Source organism: Thermobia domestica, chromosome 10 (genome assembly GCF_964235325.1).
Source record: "Thermobia domestica chromosome 10, izTheDome1.hap1.1, whole genome shotgun sequence".
In the NCBI taxonomy this organism is placed as follows: domain Eukaryota; kingdom Metazoa; phylum Arthropoda; class Insecta; order Zygentoma; family Lepismatidae; genus Thermobia; species Thermobia domestica.
This window is the reverse complement of record NC_137463.1, coordinates 110,584,997-110,607,554: the sequence shown is the minus strand read 5'-3', so window position 1 is coordinate 110,607,554 and position 22,558 is coordinate 110,584,997. Positions and strand designations below refer to the sequence as shown.

At 35.8% G+C, this 22,558-nt stretch overlaps 1 protein-coding gene across 1 annotated transcript in view; it reads right to left on the bottom strand.

Annotated features, from left to right (window-relative positions):
* The window catches only part of LOC145662652 (uncharacterized), a 69,616-nt gene that overhangs the window by 36,395 nt on the left and 10,663 nt on the right, over positions 1 to 22,558 (bottom strand). Inside the window, exon 2 of the mRNA XM_081728446.1 lies at positions 16,474 to 16,598. Within this exon, the coding sequence (XP_081584572.1) occupies positions 16,474 to 16,598 (125 nt within the window). The remainder of the gene's footprint in view (positions 1 to 16,473; positions 16,599 to 22,558) is intronic.

Sequence of the window (22,558 nt, the reverse complement as noted above, 5' to 3'; positions counted from 1 at the left end):
GGATCTACAGAGTTCAAACATAATGTGATAAGAATAAATTAGTCCTGAATGTGTCCAAATGAAAATCGATTTAACTTTACCTATACAATAAGTGACACTCCCTTGTTTACCCCAAATACTATCAAAGCTCCAGGAGTTACATTAACCTTTGCTCAACACGTTGACGCAATAACGAGTAGTGCATACAGAAACCTAGGTTTAATTTATAGAATAGAACATGATTTCTACAAGGAATCAGCATTTATAAGATTATATTATTCGTATCTGAGGTCAAAATTAGATTACTGTTTGACACCAAATGTCACTAAATACTCTGATGCAATACAAAATATACAGTTTAAGTTTTTCGGTTTCTACCCAAACTATGTCCGCTATGAAGATTTCCAGTAGTAACGAATTTCAGTTCTCGAACATTAGAAAAAAGGAGATGTGTATTTGATCTGTTGTTCTTACACAAATTGTTAAGCGGTAAAATTGACTGTCCAGAATTAGTTTCAGAAGTGTTATTACGTGTCCCAACAATAAGACTAAAACAGTGAACACTGGAACATTCTATTGTAGAAAAAGAAAAACTAACATACTGGATCTGTGGAGAATGTGTTTCATATCCATTCTCCATGACAGTCAAAGGGAATCCGGAAGTACACTGTTTTAGTTCATAACTTTCACTGCGAGAGCGAGAGCGATGTCGATAGTGTCGCTCCGTCTCGCATGCTAATACTCACTTGTTTAAGAATGTGTCCATCTTTTTCTGATAAGAACCGATTCCAAGATAGATCTTTTAGTGAGAAGTAATATTTGTATATCTTGAGCCGTCTTGTTTCAATGTGTTTACAATTGTTTTCATATTTATAATTAAATATCCGCTTATTTTATGTGTTGCTTGTTGTATTATGTAGGCTATATGACATTATTTAAAGCAGTATGGATGACTTCATTGCGGCTGTGTCATTACCAATTGGAAAGAAGTGCTGCTACATGTTTTAGTATTTTCCAGAAAATAGGTTTGTTACATTATACATTATAGGGTAAATAGTTAAAAGTTTGGCTTGTGTATAGCCCGCTCCCCCCAGTTCTTTGTCACCGGAACTGGAAGAGTCAGTACTACTACTACTTATATCGATAACAGAACCAAACCAACCCCTGCGGGGCTTCTAACCCGTTCCTACTACTATTGCTACTAACTACCACCACCACTACTACTATTGCTACTAACTACTACTACTACTGCTACTATTACTACTACCGCGGCTTGTGTATAGCCCGCTCCCCCAGTTCTTTGTCACTGGAACTGGAAGAGTCACTACTACTACTTATATCGAGAACAAAATCCAACTAACCCCTGCGGGACTTCTAACCCGTTCCTACTACTACTACTACTATTGCTACTAACTACTACTACTACTACTACTATTGCTACTAACTACTACTACTACTGCTACTGCTACTACCGCTACTACTACTACTACTACTACTACTTATACTAAAACTTCCTTACCACAACATTTACATCTTAAATGTTTATAACATGCGATTCCGATTCATTATGTTTATAACATGAATCGGAATCGCATGTTATAAAGATGTAAGATGTAAATCTTGTGATAAGGAAGCTTTAGTATAAGTAGTAGTAGTAGCGGTAGTAGTAATAGTAGTAGTAGTAGTAGCGGTAGTAGTAGTAGTAGTAGTAGTATTTAATAGCAATAGTAGTAGTAGTACTAGTAGTAGTAGTAGTTGTAGTAGTATAGTAGTAGTAGTGATAATAGTAATAGTAGTAGTAGTAGTGTAGTAGTAGTGACTCTACCAGTTCCGGTGACAAAGAACTGGGGGGAGCGGGCTATACACAAGCCCAGTACTGAAACTATATGAGATTCAGACCTTCAATTTAAGGTGGAATTTGAACCATCGTAATGCGTTTATATTTCAATGTACTTCCTGGAAGACTAGGATTCGATTTCAGGCGGGAGCTCATGTGGTTTGGATTCCACGTTAATCAATATGTCAACGTCTCATGTAGCCTCGTTGCTGCACGGGAGTTAAGCAGAAAATCAACTCAACTCATTGAATGTACTTCTATCGCAAGTCGAACCGAGGAACATGTGCACTAAAGGTGTGCATGTGAGCCATTAGACCAGTGAAGAAGGCATATAAAAAGTAATTACATATATACCCTGCGTTTGATTAAACTGTATTGTTAGTACCTTGAGAAGTTGCATTTTATAACGGCAAGTTTGAATTGGGAGCACAATTATTATTGCTGCAAATGCATTTTCTGGGCAAAATTACTCATATTGTCTAGAATAGGGATGGCCACAAAGTTCTGGACCCGGCGGAACCGGTTCCGCGAGGAACCGGTTCTCGTTGATCCGGTTTTCAGAACCGGTTCCAGACCTGGATCCGAAAACCCGGTTCCAGAACCGGATCTTAGGAACCGGTTCCAGACCTGGATCCACAAACCCGGTTCCAAAACCGGATCTTGGGAACCGGTTCCAGATCTGGATCTGAAAACCCGGTTCCAGAACCGGATCTTAGAAACCGGTTGCAGACCTTGATCCGAAAGCCCCCAAAGACCCGTAAAGGAGGCACAGAGTTCACCTTCAAAACACTGCAAAGAGGACCATGTGCTTGTGCCCCCACAAAAAAATTTTGGTCCACCAGTGGGTGTTTAGCCAAATGAGTTGGCTAGTTTGCCTATTTAGCCAATGAGTTTGCCAGTTACCCAGTTTATTTAGCCAAATAAAACAAGCGGCCGCCGCCTGGGCGCCTGCCTGTCGAAAAAAATGAAATGAAATCTTTGAGTTTTACGTCCCACGATTATGCCGGTTAGGCTAAAGGAGACGGTGATGATGAGTTATGAATGTAATGGTGGAATGAAGAAAGTGGGAGGAAACGGGAGAACCCCAAGGAAACCACGCATACGTTGTTTGTCCACCACAAAGGCGCCTGCCTGTCGATTCCATCATTTCATCTAGCACACTGTTCACAGCCTGCCAGCAGCTCGGGTTTAGCGTAGGGATGGTCACAAATTTTCGCTTCCAGCGGAACCGGTTCTTGAAGATCTGATTTTCAGAACCGGTTCCAGACATGGATCCGAAAAACCGGTTCCGGACTTGGAACCGAAAAACCGGATCCGTTCAGACCCGAAAACCGGTTCCTCCAGGAACCGGTTCTGGCCATCCCTAGTCTAGAAGCAATCGTACTGCTGGAGTGTTGCAAATTATCATATGGAAATTAGAGGTAATATACTATTTATATGCCCCGAGCGCCGGATTGGAAAGTCGCAAAATTGGGCAAATATTTGGGACAGTGGTTTGGTTTGATTGGTCAGGGAGGATCTAAGGCGAGTTCTTGCCCCGGGCGTCAACTAGCGTATTTCCGTCGCTGGGTGGCTTGTACACGTGATTCTAGCCGCGGGTTGTGAACTTCCGCTCTCTTGTCGGAACACCTATTTGTTACACACACAATAATATCATCATTCTGTCACCGGTGTGAACATTACAGCCTTCAGTTCATTTCTTTTTGAACACTCCTTACATATAATTTACGCATATGTCATACCTGTGAGCAGGGTGCGAATTACCGGGGGGGATGAGGGGGATTTTCCCCCTCAATCACATTTTGTTCCCCCCCAAAAGAAGTCAGCTGAAGTATCCCTACCGGGGATGCTCGCTTTCCCCCTCAAACTATGCTTAGTATAACTCCAAATTTCACTGATTTTTGTTATTTCTTGTAAATTTAATCTAGGTACACTTGCAAGGTACACGAAGGTACACTTGCAAGTAACAACCGTAGTCATAATAATATAGTTCTACTAAACAGCATTGAGAATAGTGGGTAATTAGGTGGTAAGTAGAAATGACCAAAACTGAACAGTTTACATCGATCATTTCAAAATACAGATTTTGAAATGATCGATGTAAACTGTTCAGTTTTGGTCATTTCTACTTACCACCTAATTACCCACTATTCTCAATGCTGTTTAGTAGAACTATATTATTATGACTACGGTTGTTACTTGCAAGTGTACCTTCGTACCCTTCAGTTCGTCATCGTTTGTGAATTTGAATGTACTAATTGCGTATAACAAAGCCACATATAGATTTATAAATGTTCTTAGCGGTTGGCCAAGAAGAAGTAAACAAATAGCTTCTTCTACCATACTTGGCGAAGTTCGGATATGTCATATTCATCCTCTATATTTGTATCGATTATCATCTTATTTTATTTTTTGTTATAACATGTTATTTCATTTTCCAGTGTACTCTTTGTTAGTACATGGTCTTCATTCCCTAGTAGGTTGTGTGTATGCAACTCAAAAGTTGCATTTAATTTGTGATAATTAGCATAGTAATCACTGCTTTTACAGTTTACGGAAATGAACTTTTGAAACTGTACTCAAAATCTGAGATATAGGTATTCTCTCGTAAGTATATGTTAACGTACACGCTGGGGGATACGCTCCTAGTGAGCAGACATGTTAATGAAGGTGAATTTTAGGTGAATAAGCGAATAATTCAAGATTTGTTTCATCATTTGTTAATACGACTGGTTCTCCGTGTCATTGTCCGTGTCTGTATAAGCATTTCAACTTGAGCGTTTTTTTTTTTTAAAGTTAACCCTTCATTTTTCCATCTTTTCGCTGTACAGTTTGCTGTCCACGCAATTAATGTTGTCTGAAAAACTTCAGTGTAATGTTTTGCTTTATTTGAATAACGTAGCTCATAGTGAATCAACTCATCTTCAAACTAACAGTAAAGTAATTTTTAAGTGTTGACTTTCCGTGCCCATCACGGAATCGATATTTGGAGAAAAAAAGTCGTGATGAGCACAGCTTTAGCGGGAAGTAGAAGCACAAGCTCGAAATTTGAATTGAGAGATTTTAAATATTTGGCCTTCGATTTGACCTTGATGTGAGAAATCGGGACCAGCAACAATCCATTTCTTATTTGATAGGCTAATATTTAGATTTTCTTAAAAAAAAAAAAAAAAAAATCCGGTTTAACTGATAATTTTAGTGGTTTTCACAAGACTGAAGTAGGTTTCTTTTCACAACCTGTATGTATTAATGCAAAGTGGAAGCTTTCAATATGAAATGAAATCTTTAAGTTTTACGTCCCACGGTTATGCCGGTTAGGCTAAAGGAGACGGTGATGATGAGAGATGAGTGAAATGGTGGAATGAAGAAAGTGGGAGGAAACGGGAGAACCCCGAGAAAACCCACGAGCACGCTTTCAATATGAGTGGAAAAATTAACATATGCTTGTGATCATGGCTATCGCTCGAGCCGAATTATTAACTAAATAAATCTTAACCCTCGCAGGACCAAGCCCTCAGCACATTCTGAAATATCATTTTTGAACTGTTATTGTTCACAAAGGAAATATAAGAGAAAGTTTTGTCCCGTGGAAATAAATATTTTATAAACTTGTTGACACAAAATAAAATTATTGAGTACGAGGTCACACATATTCACGATTAAAATGTCTAATTTCGAAACAGTGGCACTTTGTAACCCCCCCTTGGTCCTGCGAGGGTTAAGAGAGCTACGGGGACAAGAGTGAGTACAACAATAAAACACGTTCAGAAAGGTTTAGTGGGGTGTGTGTATGTCACACAATATATATGTGCATAGTTATTGTCGGTAGATTTATTAAATTAATAAATCTCTTATTTATTACACATGCCACACACACACACACACACACATATATATATATATATATATATATATATATATATATATATATATATATATATATATATATATATATATATATATATATATATATATATATATATATATATATATATATATATGGGGGGTAAGGCATTTATTGTCTCATTTTGAAATTTGAACCTTCAGACTATGTCCTTTGGCCTAATTTTATCCCCCCCAATATAGGTTATCTAATTCGCACACTGCCTGTGAGGTAAGGGGAACCGAAGAATTTCAGCAATCAAAAGTCATTCCCTAAGACAGAAGACGTTCTGTTTCTCTCTGAGCGTTATTTATCTTCAAGTATGACCTGGTACTGAAAGAGCACATGGAACATAATACCGGTACTTATAATGGTTATATGACAGTACTGTCAAGAAGTGAGAGAATTGTTGCTTTAGCTTGGTACTAATGGAGGTTACGTGAAATGCAGAAAGTTGATTTAAAAAAAAGTGGTCAAAAACAAGTACAGGTAGAACTAATGCTTAAAAATTAGGTTAGATAAACTTATGTATTTTAAACAAAATTTAGTGTAAATAACGCATGTTCTCTGACAGGAGTCTTAAGTCTTCGTGTTATTTGTTAGGGATCGGGCTTTGCATGTTTCCAGCTATTCACGGAAACAATCCACTCGTTCAAGCAACTTAATGAAGAAATATAACTACTACTTAATTAATTTGAAACGAATTTTGTTTTTAAAAAACATAGTATTCATTAGGCATTGAAAAACAAAATCCACATGAGTCCGTGTGGGTATTTTTGGTTTAAATTGATTTTGTGAAAGTTTCTTTGCGACGGTAATGTTAAAATGTGATTCTGTAATATCATATACAATAACTTGTTTCGGGGAATGAGTGGTTCAGTAGTAGATCTCTCACCTGTGGCGCATGGGGTATTTGGCTCGATCCAGCCCAGCCAAATGGACTTTGCAGTGGACAAACATCATGCTTATGGCTTTTCTCGGTAATCTCCCGTTTTGTCATTCTATTATCATCCACCGTCTCTTTTAGCCTTGATGGATAATTATGCAACATTAAATTGAAAAAGATCTTCAGCTCACGAGCTGGAGTAGTAGGTAGCGAACGCACTTTTGTTGCACCGCTAGGAGTTCTTGGTCAGATTCCTGGTTGTTCGGATTCAAGAACTATCAGTTCACGTCTGATATAATTTTAGTGCTAGAAAAAGAACTGAAACTTCAACAAATAAATGCAAGACTGTTTTCTGTTTACTGATAGAAGAGGCTTCAAGATGCTGGTGATGTGTTAGGTTAAACTTATATGAAGAGCAATAGAATAGCAGTGTGCAGCGATCTGAACAGACAGTGATAGTGTAAAATAGTTAGCCTCTTATTTCCAATGAGGCCAAATTGTTGGTGTAACGAAAGTGCTATATGTGTTGAGTGTATTGTGAGGATCAGTGCCTAAGATTATTACTGCCAACAAAACTCACGGCAAAAACACGTTAGCGAAAAAGAACAAAGGTTGGAATGAAGCCCCCTGTTACAGGCACTGCCGAACATTAAAGCTGATTGTCACTTAGAACTGTCGTTCGACTGTGATGAAAGTGACCCAAGGCTGTGAGCACCAGTTCTCATAGCCTATGTCGAAATCTTTCCGCCCCGAATTGCATGATAGGGACATAATGTGTTTGTTGCACAACTGAAACTGTTGATAAAGTACCATAAAGCTTTAGCACACGCCTATGTTGACGCGAATATGCAGCATTGACTGCTGATGTCTGGAAACGTGTGATATGGTTGGATGAGTCTTCGTTCATTATATTTCAAATCACGACCGTGTTTATGTGGTCAGACACCAGAGAAGCATATAATATGAAGTGTCTCCACCCAACCATGAAACATGGTGGACACTTTGTGACCATGTGGGAGGCAATATCTTGGCTTTCATGGGGTTCTATGTTGACGCTTACCGGTCTCGCCCTTGCTGTGATTATGATCCGATTTTGGGGGACCGTTTGTATCCTATGCACGGGATGGTGTTTCCGGTCAATTATGCCATATTCCAGGATGATAATGCGCCCATTCATACAGCTGAAGCTGTTGTGTCGTGATTTGAGGAACATGTAGATGAAATTGAACAATACCCCTGACCCGCCGAATAATGGACTAATACCGTCCGACGTAGAGAGAACTACACGCAGAATGATGCAGTATTCCACTCTTGCTAATCACCTCATCTATTTACGGTTTACTGTTACGGTGAAAGTGATATTTAAAAGTTTGTGTGTTTATGATCCAGGACTAGTTGAGTAGTGAATTAGTTATCGCACCGGCACGATAAGATGGATAATATTTTCAATTCCTATCCTAGTCCCATATGTTTCTTTTGTTTTATTTTGTTGGCACATAATTATCCACCAAAACTAAATATTGAAAGCTGGATTATTTGCAATGGGAAGTTACCAATTACCCTTTTTATTGCGTCTGGAATTAAATTTTAGTATTTAAAACGATTTCGATAAACGCTCTTATCTTCGTCGCTAGATTTCGTTCACTTACTCGCAATTCATTTCTTTCAACAAGTATTGAAATCTAGAGTTGAAATTGGCTTGCCTGTTGGTCTATTCGATAACGTGATGAGTACTGTGTTCTATTCCCATGGAAAAGATTTGAAACTTGAACACATTATGTTGGTTCGGTTTCCACCTTCCAATGTAGGTCTACGCCTCATATAGCTTCGGTGCTGAAAAGGATGAATAATTCCAACATATACCAAACTACACACTACTGGTTGTAAGTACAGAATATAATTACCATACACCCATATATCACTATTTCAGTTCTGATGTGACTGATTGAATTTTGATAACTGTAGAGTATGGACTGAAGTTTAATGTTCTATTTTCTATTTAGTCTTCTGCTACGGCAGCAGATATTTGCCACCTGACTATAAGCTTCTGTATTCTGGAAGCACATGATTTTTCTTTACCAGTCCCTGAAATTTCGTTATAATTCTAGATCTTCAAGTTAAACTCTTCCGAAGAATTGTAATGAAATACGCTTATTATCGAGATGAGCCGAGACTTTTACCCGTTATTCCTGTTGGTAGAGGGTTCTTCTGTCCAATAAGATTTCCTTCATTGAATCAAATTTGTAGAAGTTAGGCGAAGACAAGTTAAGTCTGTATGACTGGTGTGACCATCTCCTATGGAATTGCTTTAGAGTGCGTTTGTTTCATCTTGGGACGCTTCCCGCCTATAGGATGGATCTGTTTGCAAACGCATTGTTGCCACGCCACGGTTAAGTTGACAGTTACAATACGCTAGGAAACACAGCAAAACCGACACCACTTACAAATCACAGTAACACACCTATTCGCCTGTGGCAACTGAGCACTTCAAATACCCGCCAAACAGCAATGACCTCATTTGATGAGCCGACTGACAACTAACGTCAAGTACACGACAAAAGCAATAAGATGTCTGTTTGATTAAAACGTTTACTTGAGTGCTAGAAGAAAATACTTTAAAGGAAAACCAAGTGCACTGGCGGGAAGTGTGAAAAGATAAAACAAACGTACTCTACGTTTTGGCTACTATATGTCGACGGCTGGTTAATCGGTCCGATAATTTGAATGACATAATGAGAGAATTGCTGATACTTGAACCTTCCAACACCAGATGTATGTTCACTTTGAACTAGTTATTAAAGTCTATAACAGATGTGTTTGGGCTATATGGATAATTAAGAGACGCGCCTCATAGCATACATAAGTAGATATGAATGTCCTTAATTACTTTCTGTCAATACTAAGTTCAATAGAATGAGTCAAAAGTGGTTAAACACCCTCATAATCTCGAATAGAGTTACTTTGTGTGATGTGTTAAAATAAAAAAATAGCGAATATTGGCTAATCTTATATTTTAAGATTATAATGATTTTAGAAATAAGACAGGTTACCATAATCGAATTCCACGAAGTAATTTAAATACATATATATCTCATTCTCTTTTTTATCTCTTTGTTATCTCATTTATTTTTATTAGCTCTTTATTTTGACAGGTATCAGAAGTGAACAGAAGCATTAAGCTTATACAGAAACCTGAACATTAATTGGGTGGAATAAACGTCATAGCTCTTATTTCTGCATTTGAGAGAATGCGATGAGTCACAAATACCTTATTTTCTGGTTCTCGCTCACGTGAAGGAAACAAGAACCATAACTGTTCTGTTGTTACTCCTAGAAGCTTTTAAGTCTTCACGTCCTTGTATCACATAGTGACAACAATGTGAATGTCAGTATTAATGCTCGCAGTCACTACACTCTTCAGGATTTGAACCAGTGTTTCCGATTCAACTACGCTATGTGTGAAATAGAAGGAAATCGGTTGTCTCCACCTACTTCACAGTCCCTTAATCATGAATAGAAGACGCGAGTATCTGTACAGTCTGTACGACAGAAGCAGTCATTATTGACAAAAAATAATATTCTTTATTTTATGTATGAAATCTGTAACCAGTATTAATCATTTCTCGTTAGATTGCAAGCCTATTTCTACCATTATACAAGTTTGTAGATACAGTAGGTGCATGTATTCTCTTTGTTACTGCTTACAAAACTAAGCGTAATGGGCTTTACCCCATATGAATGATATTCTTATTTAGCTATCGACGTGGAAACCAGGAACTAGCAAGAAGGTAGCTCCAGATAATTAACTCGAAGAGCTATAGGTCTACTTTGAATGTTAATCTGACTGTGTACCAGAATATTGCTAGACTTATGACTCATCAAAAAATTGAGAACAAAAAGTAATTATTGGTTTATACATTTTTGTTACCGTTGCCTCTAATGGAAATTGATGGTTTCTTTCTTTCGTGTTTATTTCCATGATTTTCTATCCTTTAGTGAGTTAAAAAGTGTGTAGTATTTTGTACGCTATACATCTTATAAATATTTGAGTATACACATTTGTTTGTGAAATGTACAGATTTGTATCCTATTTAATGGGATTTGTATTTGTATTGCAATCTTATTTCCACTTTAAAATTATCAGTGCTTAAATGGATGTTGTGGAAAACGTGGACAATTTTATAAAGTTTTTGTATCTGTAAATTGAAGAATGAAAAATAAAAGAAAGAATAAGGCGGAGATAGTAAAATTAAGACTGCTCTTTTAAGTTGCATTGTTATTGTGTAATAAGTGCATAGTGCTAATGTTAAATAAAAGGAACTGCAGTAATTATGATTCTTATTTACAATCGTCAATTTCTCCTAAGCATGATTTACTTCCGTCATACAAATACTACAGCTCATCATTACGGGCTCAGGAGCTTCATTGCATGATAATGTTCACAGAATTTGAGGATTCCAAAGCAACGCAAAAGTAATTATTACATCTATGTAGATTTTCCCAAGTTGAATGTTATCTTAATTTATTCTGGCAGAAATGTCAACCTTTTAGTTATGGAACAGCAAGGAAGGAGTGACTGTTTTAGGTGAGACTGAAATTCAGGTAAGTTTTTTTTTTTTTTTAAATGCTCGCCAAGGCATGCAATCATGATGAGATGGGTGATAATGGTGAGGAAACGGGAGAACCCTGAGAACATTCATGCACGCGGTGTTTGTCTATTACAAAGTTAACTCGGCGTGAACTGGATTCGAACCAGAGACCCATGCACTAGACGTGAACGCTTTACCATCGCGCTTCCCGGTAAGGTTTTCAACACAATTAACATGTTTAAGCAAGCTTTGTTAGGAAATTTATTGATTTCTTACTTAGGGAGAGAGGATAAGAAAAAAATCTACAACGATTACTTTTTAAGAAAACAAAGAAATTTAAAGTAAATAAACAGTCCTGCGAGCTGGGAATGTAAAGACCACTGGCGCAAATCCCGGGGAAATGAGGGGGACATGTCCCCTCCAATCTTAAAACTGAGGGGAACTGTTCCCCAATAATCTGATTTGAAATGTGTTTTTCGGTGAGAAATGTGATGATTTGTGTCCGATTGCCACAAAGGAAAGTGCAATGAAATTGATGTCCCCCCAGAATAAGCTTCAAATCTGCCCGCCTCCCAATGTTGAAGACAACTCTGATCCTCCACAGCATTGTTTTTCAACTTCATAAATATTTTGAACATCGCTTAGAAAAAAATAGGGGAACGGTCTTTCTCGCCCCACCCACCCAATATTGAAGACAGATTTGCGCCGCTGGTAAAGACACCTGTATTATCCGCAAGAAGGGCAATACAATGCACTCAAACAAGATATAAGAGAATTTTAAATGAAATTTTAATAAATGTATATAGTTAGAACTATAGTATTAATAGTTACCTAACATTAATTAAAGTTAAATAGCTATATTTACCTTCTAGCAGCCTTAATTTGGAAACTTTTAGCTTTACTATATGATTCCGGTCGAAAGCGTGTTAGTATTATATTTTAATTGTTGTTGTGTATATATATATATATATATATAACTTTATTTATTAAGAAATTGGGGGAAAAGCTTTGATTTTTCTTTCACTGTATCTTTTGTAGGTACGAAATAAATGAATTTAGAACAATGAAAATGTGAGAGTACAAGAGGTCGTATTCCGGTCTATAGCTTACTGTATCGGTATACTGTCCAGACTAACCCTAATTCAATGTTCAGGACAGCGAAGAGCCAATGTGGGAGGAACTGGAATTGTATGATAGCTCACCGGCATTATAAGAGTAGAGGAAAGATTCGATTGCCAGACAAGTCTAGCATTATTTTCTCTTTGAATTTTATTGAATTCGTACTTAGAGCATAGAGTGAAAAAAGAGTGTCTCCAATTTCTAAATTATACGAATATGGTACACAATAAGCACATTTCAACTCTTATTAATATGACCTTCGATTAAAATAGTCGGATGAATAAAGATAGGAAATTAGGACTACTAGAAGGACATCATATTTGCATTTTGAATTTAATGGCAAATATTATTTATAAACTACGTCAAGGTGCTGTATGGATACACTGGTAATGTTGGTAACTAGTCTATGCCTATGGATCTACTGCTTATATTGGTGAATTCTTTAGGTGGATAGTTACACTGCTGGTGAGTAGTTACATTATCCTGCCAGCGAGAGTAGATGTCACTGCAAGCGCGACGAACTTGATACGCTTGTTTTTCCACGTAGTTACCAATCTTGCCGTTAGGCTATGTGATCTGTGTTTCATATACAAAATTATTAGATTTCATGCAGTAGATGTATTTAGTATGTCGGAAAACAAGTTCAAAACAATTGTCAGGCAATAACTTCTGCATAATTAAACGACATATATTTGTGTATGTATAATAATGTATGTATAATAGTGTACGTATGTTAGATAATTATGAACACGACACTATAACTGGACATTATGCCTGTTTTGTTGTCCTTATGAAATGAACAAATAAGGTTTACTTAGCCGTGACCTGATCTTATTAAAATATCTGAAATAACATTGTTAAAAAATATTTACTAACATAATCTGAATTCTTTGAATTTTGTTGAATTGTCATCCCGGCGTTCCCTGGTCGCGGCGCTCACGCGACTGCCCTGGAAGTATGTACCGTTTTTGTAAGTGTACAAAACACACTGGGTTACCTATGAAGGTTTCAATTTTTAAATCTGGAATTAAAACATGCCACAAAGAAATGCGAGGTCCTCATGTCTACAGAAGATAAATATGGTGTCCAGTGAAAAGAAGGACGTAAAGAAACTTATGCACTTATTGAAATTCCAGAAGAAGCAAAAGGATTTAACGAACATGTTCTCAGGGCTAATAACTACAACGTAAATGTATGCTTCATTAGGTAGTTATGTAATTACTTTGTATTCTTACATTTTGGTGTTACTTTTTGACATTTTCCGTTTTTCACTCATGTAACAATGTAGATGTAACCCATTACATTGTACACAAAACTAACTGAATGAAAAAATACTAATAAAAACTAAATAAAGAATACATCATAAAGAAATAAAAATAAAATCACAACAGTAATAAAAACAATAATACTAGCAGCAAATTCGGGTTCAGTAATATTTCTTTGTTTCCCATAAATGTTCCCTATCGAGTTTAAAAAAAAAAAAAACTCCGTTTTTTAAGTGGCCAATTCTATGACAAATATTTACTTCCTCTAGGAGATTCACACTGTATGAACTTGTCCCAGAATAATAACTAGTATTACCTACAAGTACCTTTCTGTAATGAAAGATTACGTACCATAGTAACAAAAATGTGATTCCTGTAAAACTGATGTTTTGTGCTTTATCGAGTTTTGAAAAAACGCTCCTCAACTTCTTTCGCTCTGTACTTATTATCCTTATTAGGTAGTTTACAAATGTATTTCAGACACTGTATAAAGTTTGAAGTAGGGATGTAATTTCTAAGGGGGAGCTGGTAATTTTATTTTTCAAATTTCTAAGGGGGAGCTGGTAATTTTATTTTTCAAAGTTGGCAACTTTAATCGTATCTGATATTATGAAATAAAAATTATACTTAAATAACTTCTTGAAACGTGACTTGTATGTATTCATTTGTAATAATAATAATAATAATAATAATAATAATAATAATAATAATAATAATAATAATAATAATTTTTATTGAAACATAAATTAAAATTTATGCTGAATTCGAATTTTTGAAGCGTAGCTTTATTTGGATTAGCTCTCTTGGTCTTTTGCCACTTCAGAAATACTGCATACTTCTATTCTCATATTCTAAGAAAATCCGAGAAATTGAAGTTTATTTTCGAAATTATAGGTAGACTACTAAACTATGTAATGTATTTTTGTCAATTGTTTGTAGTAAAAGTGATCTTACTGTAGACTTAAATGCCTTTTTATTGAACAAAATTAATTTTGGAGAACTTTTATATTTCATAACATAATCTTTTATTGATTATTGCTACAATTATACGGATTTCTTCATAACTGTTTGTTTTTAATGAACGTTCTGGGTTTTAATGGACGTTCATTAAGAAATCTGTGTTGTTAATCTTTTTCTAATGTTTTTCTTTAACATTAATCTTTACGTAGTAATTGTATGTCCTACTACTAAATAAATCTACCAATACTACCGTCTGTAGAGAAGTGAGAAATTTTCAAAACAAGACGACGAGAGATTTTTGAAATCAGACGAGAAGCTTCCCGAGAACGGAGGCGAGATGAGACGTCTACAAAAGTTTATGAGACGGGATAAGAAACCCTTATATTCGTCACGTCTTATCTCGTCTGGTCATCAACACTATCTGTAAATGTTTGAAAGTTTTCTTTTTACACTCTTGGATATGATCTTCACACCTTTATGTTTTTCACGAATACTAAAAAAAAAAAAAAAAAAAAAAAAAAAAAATGTTGGGCAGCTTAGTGAACGATTTTAAGTTATACAGGGTGTCTCTAAATTCATCTGATTTCATAGTGCTGTAGCTTGAGAACAACAAATTGTATATTGAATGGAACTTCCACGGTTTGAAAGAAACAATGTTCACGTTCATACGCATATACCCATGTCATCCAGTTTTAGTGCTGTATTGACTTTTTAAAATATGCAAATTTCCTACAACGTAAAAATAATTGCAGTTACTTTAAAATTTTGACTGAAATGTTCACAAATGTTCAGTGTGGCTTGCTCCGGTCGCACAACACACATCAAGTTGTCGCACACACACGAACTCTTGCTATTCTTACGTAGTATGTTTCCCTCACAGAATTAACTGTTGACAGGATTTGGCGAATTGATTAATGTTTGGCAGTGATGTCACTAGCATACGTCCCATTAACCAAACACGAACACTCCCTCTTTCGAACTGAAAGCGTTTTATTCAAATATGATTAGTTATTGTCAAGCTATGACATTTTGAAATTGGATGAAACTTTACATAGCCCTGTGTAACTAGGCTAAATGAGATGGTTGGTAAATATTACCGATGATGATTGAAGATTTAGTAAAGTGAAGAAGTGAGAGGAAATGGAATAATCCCGAGAGAAATAAACATGCATGTAATATTGTCCATTAGAAACTCACATTGATTGAATCCTCAGATTGAAATGCAAGTTTTGAGTTTTATGCCGGCTAGACTAAAGGAGACGGTGATGATGAGAAATCAGTAAAATGTTGAAATGAAGAAAGTGGGAGGAAACAGGGGAACCCCGGGAGAACCCACACACATGGTGTTTGTCCACCACAAAGTTCACTTGGCTTGAGCAGGGATAGAACCAGGGACCCCACACACCAGAGATGAACACTCTACCACTGAGCCCCGCGGCCCCAATCCTCAGTTGAACCATGGCTTTTTTGTACGTGAGCTGAAGACTCATAGTACTAAAATTCTGTGTTCCTATTCATTAAAAAATATTTAGTTTCGATAGCAAATCACTTGCTTCATAATATGTATTTCGTATTATTACTATATTTTCTGATTAAATTTTATGCAGTATTTCCTTCGGTCGTAAATAAGATTATAGGCCTACTGAAGGCGGATGTGAAGGGTCAAATCGTCTCTCTCGATATTGTCAAGTATATACTGGATAAAATGGTATTCGAAGCGTGTTTCTTCAGACATGTTAGCTCCTATCTACCGAAATTTTCTTCCTTTGGCGCGGGAGACCGGAGTTCGATTCTTGATAGGAGATCATGTAGTTCAAATCTGACATTAATCTGTAGGTTTATGTCTCAAATATCCTCACTGCTGAAAGGGATACTAACCTCCAATAACCGATTTTTACTTTATTGTTTTCTTACTTTTTGGTAGGGCATTTCAGGTGAACGATATTTCTACTTACTCATTTGGATCTACAACCACTTTGTCTCCAACTTGAACATGTGTAACTGCGGAACCCACTGCTGTTACTATGCCACTGAACTCGTGTCCCATGGTTACCGGCGTTTCCTTGCAACTCATGGAACCCTAGAAAAAATAATTAGTAAAGTATTATCTTATATAGTCTGCAAGAAAGTATTTTAAATAGTGCTCAACTACACATATGCACACTTTTCAATATTAACTATAACCTTGTAATTCTGAGATGGTTCGTGAGGAGAGTCATGCCGGTAAAAATTATAAAGTTTTCTCGCTTGAAACTAAAAGAAGAAATATATTTTAATGTGCCAGTTGTTGTATACAACAATTAATAAATTATATAACCTTTATTTCAATAGTCTAAAGAAATAAAAGGTTAAGCTCCAAAGTTGGGCGTCCGTTTGCAGCATTTTGTTTTTAATTTACAGGAAGGATATGGATAATTTGATCGTTTATGTGCTTGATAATATATAAGAGTCTCGAAAAATCTGTTTATTTGTTATATATAAGCGGTTATAAACATGGTACTATACGGCGAGCGGAGGGAACTACTTGGCGCAAGGTAACTGAACAGTTGCATTGTGGGAAAGAAACGAGCATTTATGTTAGTATCATGGCGAATGTACAAGGGCAATGAACTAACAGTTTTAACATTTATGAAGTAATACGTTGATAATGAGCAAAATCTTTTAAAGTTTGTGAAGAGCACGGATTAATGAACCTAATAAAAAATTGCAGAAAGTGTGGAAAGGAGATAACAGTGAATAAACGGGCGAAAGCGGACGCCCAACTTCGGAATAAATGCCGAAATAAAACTTTATTTTTTTACCAGTGTGGCTTCCTTCACGAGCCGCCTCTGCTTCGTTTGCTTTTGTTTCGGTTACACCAATCGGGTTGTAGAGCAGTCATCTCCATGTATGACATAACTGATCTTTCTACGATCAGATGCTGATCAAACAGAAGAGGTTAAGCAAAGAAGAGGAGAAAACGAGATTAGTGGAGTCGAATGAAAGAAGTGTTTGGCAGTGTGCAATTATTCATGAGTCCACGACTAGTGTATCTGAAAAGCAATTGACTGTGTCTTTTTTGCCTATCACCGCTGTCTTTAATCAACGCTAGATTTGCTTTCTTCTCCTTGTTGTCTATTTGATCTGAGAAAACAAGCAGCAAACTACAAAGTGACAGGGCATTCAGTTGGAAATGAGTGCTCTAGAGAATACATGGCATATTGCCTGCTTATAGTATTATTAAGTATTGTGTATTTTGGCAGGTCCGGAAACTAATGAAGTGTTTTTATTTATTTATTTTAGGTTTGGACCTGGAAATGTATCAGTGCAGATTGAGTAATTAGTATAAGTATAGTTCCTATAGTAATAGTGTGTATTGAATTAACATCCAGTCTAAGTACAAGAAAAGCATGGCTGAGTAATGAGGAAAAGTTGGGTTAAGAGATGAGAAATTTCTCGTTAGGGTAATGGAGGAGAAATGAAACAGGGGAAGAATTGAGTGAGCTCTGTGACGAAGCTTATGAGGTGATAAGCGACAAGATAATGTGTGAAGAAATTAAAGAAAAAGTAACACTATCATTAATGAAAGAAGGCTATAAAAAAGATAGGATAAAGGTCTTCCCGAAAATTCAAAAGGAAGAAATTAAACCAAGACCAGTGCTCGATTGTAAAAGTAATATTTTTTGACCACTGGGGGAAGAAATTAAGAAAGTTGTAGAGGTGATAAGGGTGCAACAAAAGAGTATTAGTTTGAGGAAATCGAGGGAGTTAAGGAGATGATAGAATGTCTAGCAGCAGATTAAAGCTAAAACTATAAAGTTTAGTGTGGGTGTGAAAGCCCTGTTTCCAAGTTTAAAAAAATGTATATATTGAGTCTTAACAGCACATGAAAGATAATAGAATAAATATGTGGAGTGAGTAATAGCTGAAAGAGGTATTGAGAGCAAAGTGAATGAACATTTACTATATCATAGATGATAAATTAGTTAAAATTAAGGACGGACTAAGTACAGGATCACGGTTGACCCCAGAGCTAGTAGAGGTTGTTATGAATGATTGGGAAAAGGAAGTATCGTTAAAAGGAGGGGATAAACTAGCATTTTTTTTTAGCAGATATAAGGGTGACTGTATAAGTATTTGGAAGGGGATAAAATGGCACCTGGAAAAATTTGTAAAAGAAATTGAAGATTTTGCATAAGCAGTGAGAGGGAAATGGGTACGATAAGAGAAAATTAGTGTCAGAAGAAAAAGTGGGACCAAGAAAGAAGATAAAGTAAATGAAAGAGAATTAGGAAGACTGGAAGCAGATAAAAGGGGAAAAGAGCAGAATATAATGTGGTGGGGGATAGAAAGTATTGGGGAAGACAGAAATAATAGAAATAATCCTAAAGAAAATAGGAGATATTGCGACGTATAGAAAAGGAAGGAAGAGTCATTGGAGATACTAAAGAAGAGGACAAACAAGAAGAGGTACCAATAATTTATAAACAAGGTATAATCTACAGCAATGTTTCTCAAACTTTCCGATAACGTGGACCCCTTGTGCATTCAGAAAGTGATCCACGGACTCGTTTGCAATGCTATCTGAAATTTCACATGGTATTAAAAACTATACTAATTAGAATTACCACTGACAAGAAAAAGATCAAGAAAAATATTGCAATAAGTAATTTATTCTAAAGATAAATAATTGTTTCCTAGTGAACGAAATTTCAATTGAAAATACAGTAATTTTCAAGACTGAAAATCAATGTACTTTTTCTTTTTAAAGGAAATTCACCTGATAAACAATGTTCTCAAATGTGGGGTCACTAATATGAGGAATGAAATTCTTTCTGTTTTTCCATAATTTCACTGAAATCCGGAATAAGTTTTGCCACCATTAATCTTAGGTCCGATTCCACATTAAAACGATTTCGCTTTCAGGCTTTAATACTGCAAAGAGCAGAAAAGGTCTGTTCACATAAGAAGTGGTAGGGAAAGGCATCAAATGTTGCAATGCCTTTTTAGACAGGTCTTCATACTCAGAGGACAGAAATTTAGTAAAGTAGGAAAACATTTAAATTTACAAACGTAAGTATAATTTCAAATTGCTTTCTTTTTAGTAACTGAAAAGAATACTTCTTGCATAATAGCTGTGAGTTCCATTTTATTATAAAACATTTCAATTTTTAGGCGTCGCGGACCCCCTGGCTACGTACCACGGACCCCCAGGGGTCCGCGTACCCAATTTTGAGAACCACAGATCTACAGGATTCAATGCAGTGAGTGTAATATAAGTTATGTAGGAGAAGCAAAAGAAACTAAAGAAGGGAATTAAACAGCATAAGCGCGACATAGAAATTCAGTCTACAAACAAAGGGACACGAGACATGAAGTTTATTGAAATGAGGTGATAGTGTTAGGCCAAGAAGACAGAAACATGATCAAAAAATAGTAAGAAGAAAGCGAAGATGACAATATGATAAACTGGAATCCAGGAATGTAAACGACAAACAGTGTAATAAGTCATTAGGAAACATTAAGAGATAAATTTTGTGTTATTTTTTATTGTAGGCATTATTATTATTATTATTATTATTATTATTATTATTATTATTATTATTATTATTATTATTATTATTATTATTATTATTATTATTATTATTATTATTATTAGCAATGTCTTTTGTGAGTTCTTCGTTATTAAGTATATATGTATACTGTTCAAGAAGAGGAAAAAAGGATTTTGCAGGTTTTGTATATGTTTCGGTTCTGCAAGGTAATTGGGTGTCAGTTACCAATCAGGTTATAGGAAGACTTCAGCTGTCTCTTAGTATGTAATCTTCCGTTAATTCTCATGTAAGTCATAGTGTCTGATGAAAAACCAAGTGGTTAGCTGGCGAAACTTTCGCAAAAGATATTAATTTTATAATAATAAATTTGTTTGCTTTGCTCAGCGTAAATTTTGGTCGCAATTCAAACTCTGCTTAGGAAACCGTACACCTCAGCACGTTGTTCTAGTGTGCTTCTGTTCTCGGGCCATCCATACGCTTTATCGCTAAGTTTGTTGTTCGAAGCTGTAATAAAAACATCTAGTATAATTTTTGCTGCTTTTTTTATATTTTAAATTTTATTAATTTACATTTTTTTTTTAAAAAAACAAATATTATTTTGTTAATATTTTATCTTAAAATTCAGTTTATTTATTGTTAAAATGATTTTGAAAATTGGAGTCTCTGGGACGTAATAATGGAATCGAGTTTCTATTATTTTAAAGGCGAAAAATGTCTCGGAAGTACACCGATTTGGAATTCAAATGGAGTTCTGGAACGGATTAAGTTTGAACTTTAGGATTTGCTGTATTCTATTTGATTATAGGTTTTCCATTCATTGTTTTGTTTTAAGTTTATAAAGCATAAACTTAAAATGAAGAGGTTTCCTAAGGAATTACAATAATAATAAATAAAATGAGTAAGGATTGCTTTCTCCTATAAAATTGAATGAATATAGGTACTTCAAATGTCCTTAGATCAGATGTTTTCTCTTTAACTATTGGAAAATGTTTATTCTCAAACTTTACCAACATAAAACCACTAAATATAATCCTCCTCCTCCTTATATCTTTCCAGGGGCGGACCCAGGACGAATTTCTGGGGGGGCGGTGGGTTGTAATACTGCTACTTAAAGCTACTTTTAAGAGCTCCAAACTCAGGGATGGGTTTCATTTATACATAAAATAAGAAACATTTCCTCTTCTGGGGTGGGCGATCGCCCCGATCGCTTCCCCTGGATCCGCCACTGTATCTTTCTTTTCTTTTTTTTTAAAAAAGAAAGAAACTAAAGTATAGTGCACAATATAAGCTGATAAAGTTGTATTTTTTCTCTCTCTCTGGAGAGTTAGTTAATTCCCACATCTTAGTCAGATTTCACCCTCAAGCTACGGAAATAGTACTTAGCCTCAAAATAAATAAGTGCCATGTTTAATGAATATAGTGTAATGCACTTTCATTGATCCCTGCCTGTTATGCGAGAGACCTGGGTTCCATTCCCCACCGGTGTGCTATGAGATGATAATTAATTATTTAGATAGAAAAATATTTAGAAGCGTGTGTGTAAAAAATAAAAAAGGAAAACACTACCCTTAATTTAGTAACAATTTTATTGCATAAGAAATAGTTATTACATAACCCAAAACAGAATGGCTATCTCACGTTCAGACTGATATAATAAATTAGTGGTCAGATAGAGAAATATTGTCATATTAAATATCAGACGTAAAGGATAAATTTCAACTTACACCATGCTGTAGAATTAAGAGGCATAGAGTGATTCAAAGTTAGCCTTGCTCACATTGTCATTCTCACAGCTTTTTAAAAACTGAATACGATTAATATTTAGAATAACCACACTGAGAAAAAAAAGGACTAGGATTTCCGTGTGGATACATCGTATTTACGCGGGTGCGCTCCTTAAGTAATGTAATTTTATGTATAAAAGTACAGCAGGTGGGAACATCAAGCCAAGTCTGAAGTTTTGCGTCGACCTAGACTCGCTGTGATTGGATAATTTTATTCACATGATTGATTTCGTGTTAAAAACTATTAGTCTCGTAAGGTAGGGAGTCACAGATTTAGAAAGAACCAAGAGGGGACACTCGTAGGAAGGTAGTAACAACATTATATACCTAAGTTACCACCGTCGGAATGGGTATGGCGTTAATTCTAGATTTGAAATGGTGATCCCAGAATACAAAATTTTCGCTGGACGGTGGTGTAGATCGTACTACTGATGAAACAACATTACTTGATGTAGTGACGCGCGTAACCTGGTAAAAACAGCATTTACATGGCGACTGGATTATGCATTTTTCTCCGTGCACTCAGCGTTAATGAAACAGAGTTCAGAGCTTGCACTCTATGTAACAGCCTCTCTGGAACCGATCCCAAAGAAGTCCACAATTAACATTTTGTACCGCTCATATTAAAAAAAAAAAAATGTGTTTTTGTTCATTATTGTATTAGATTCTTCTTCCACGAAATGTTTGTATTTGATTTGTTATACATTTTCATTAAAAAAAAA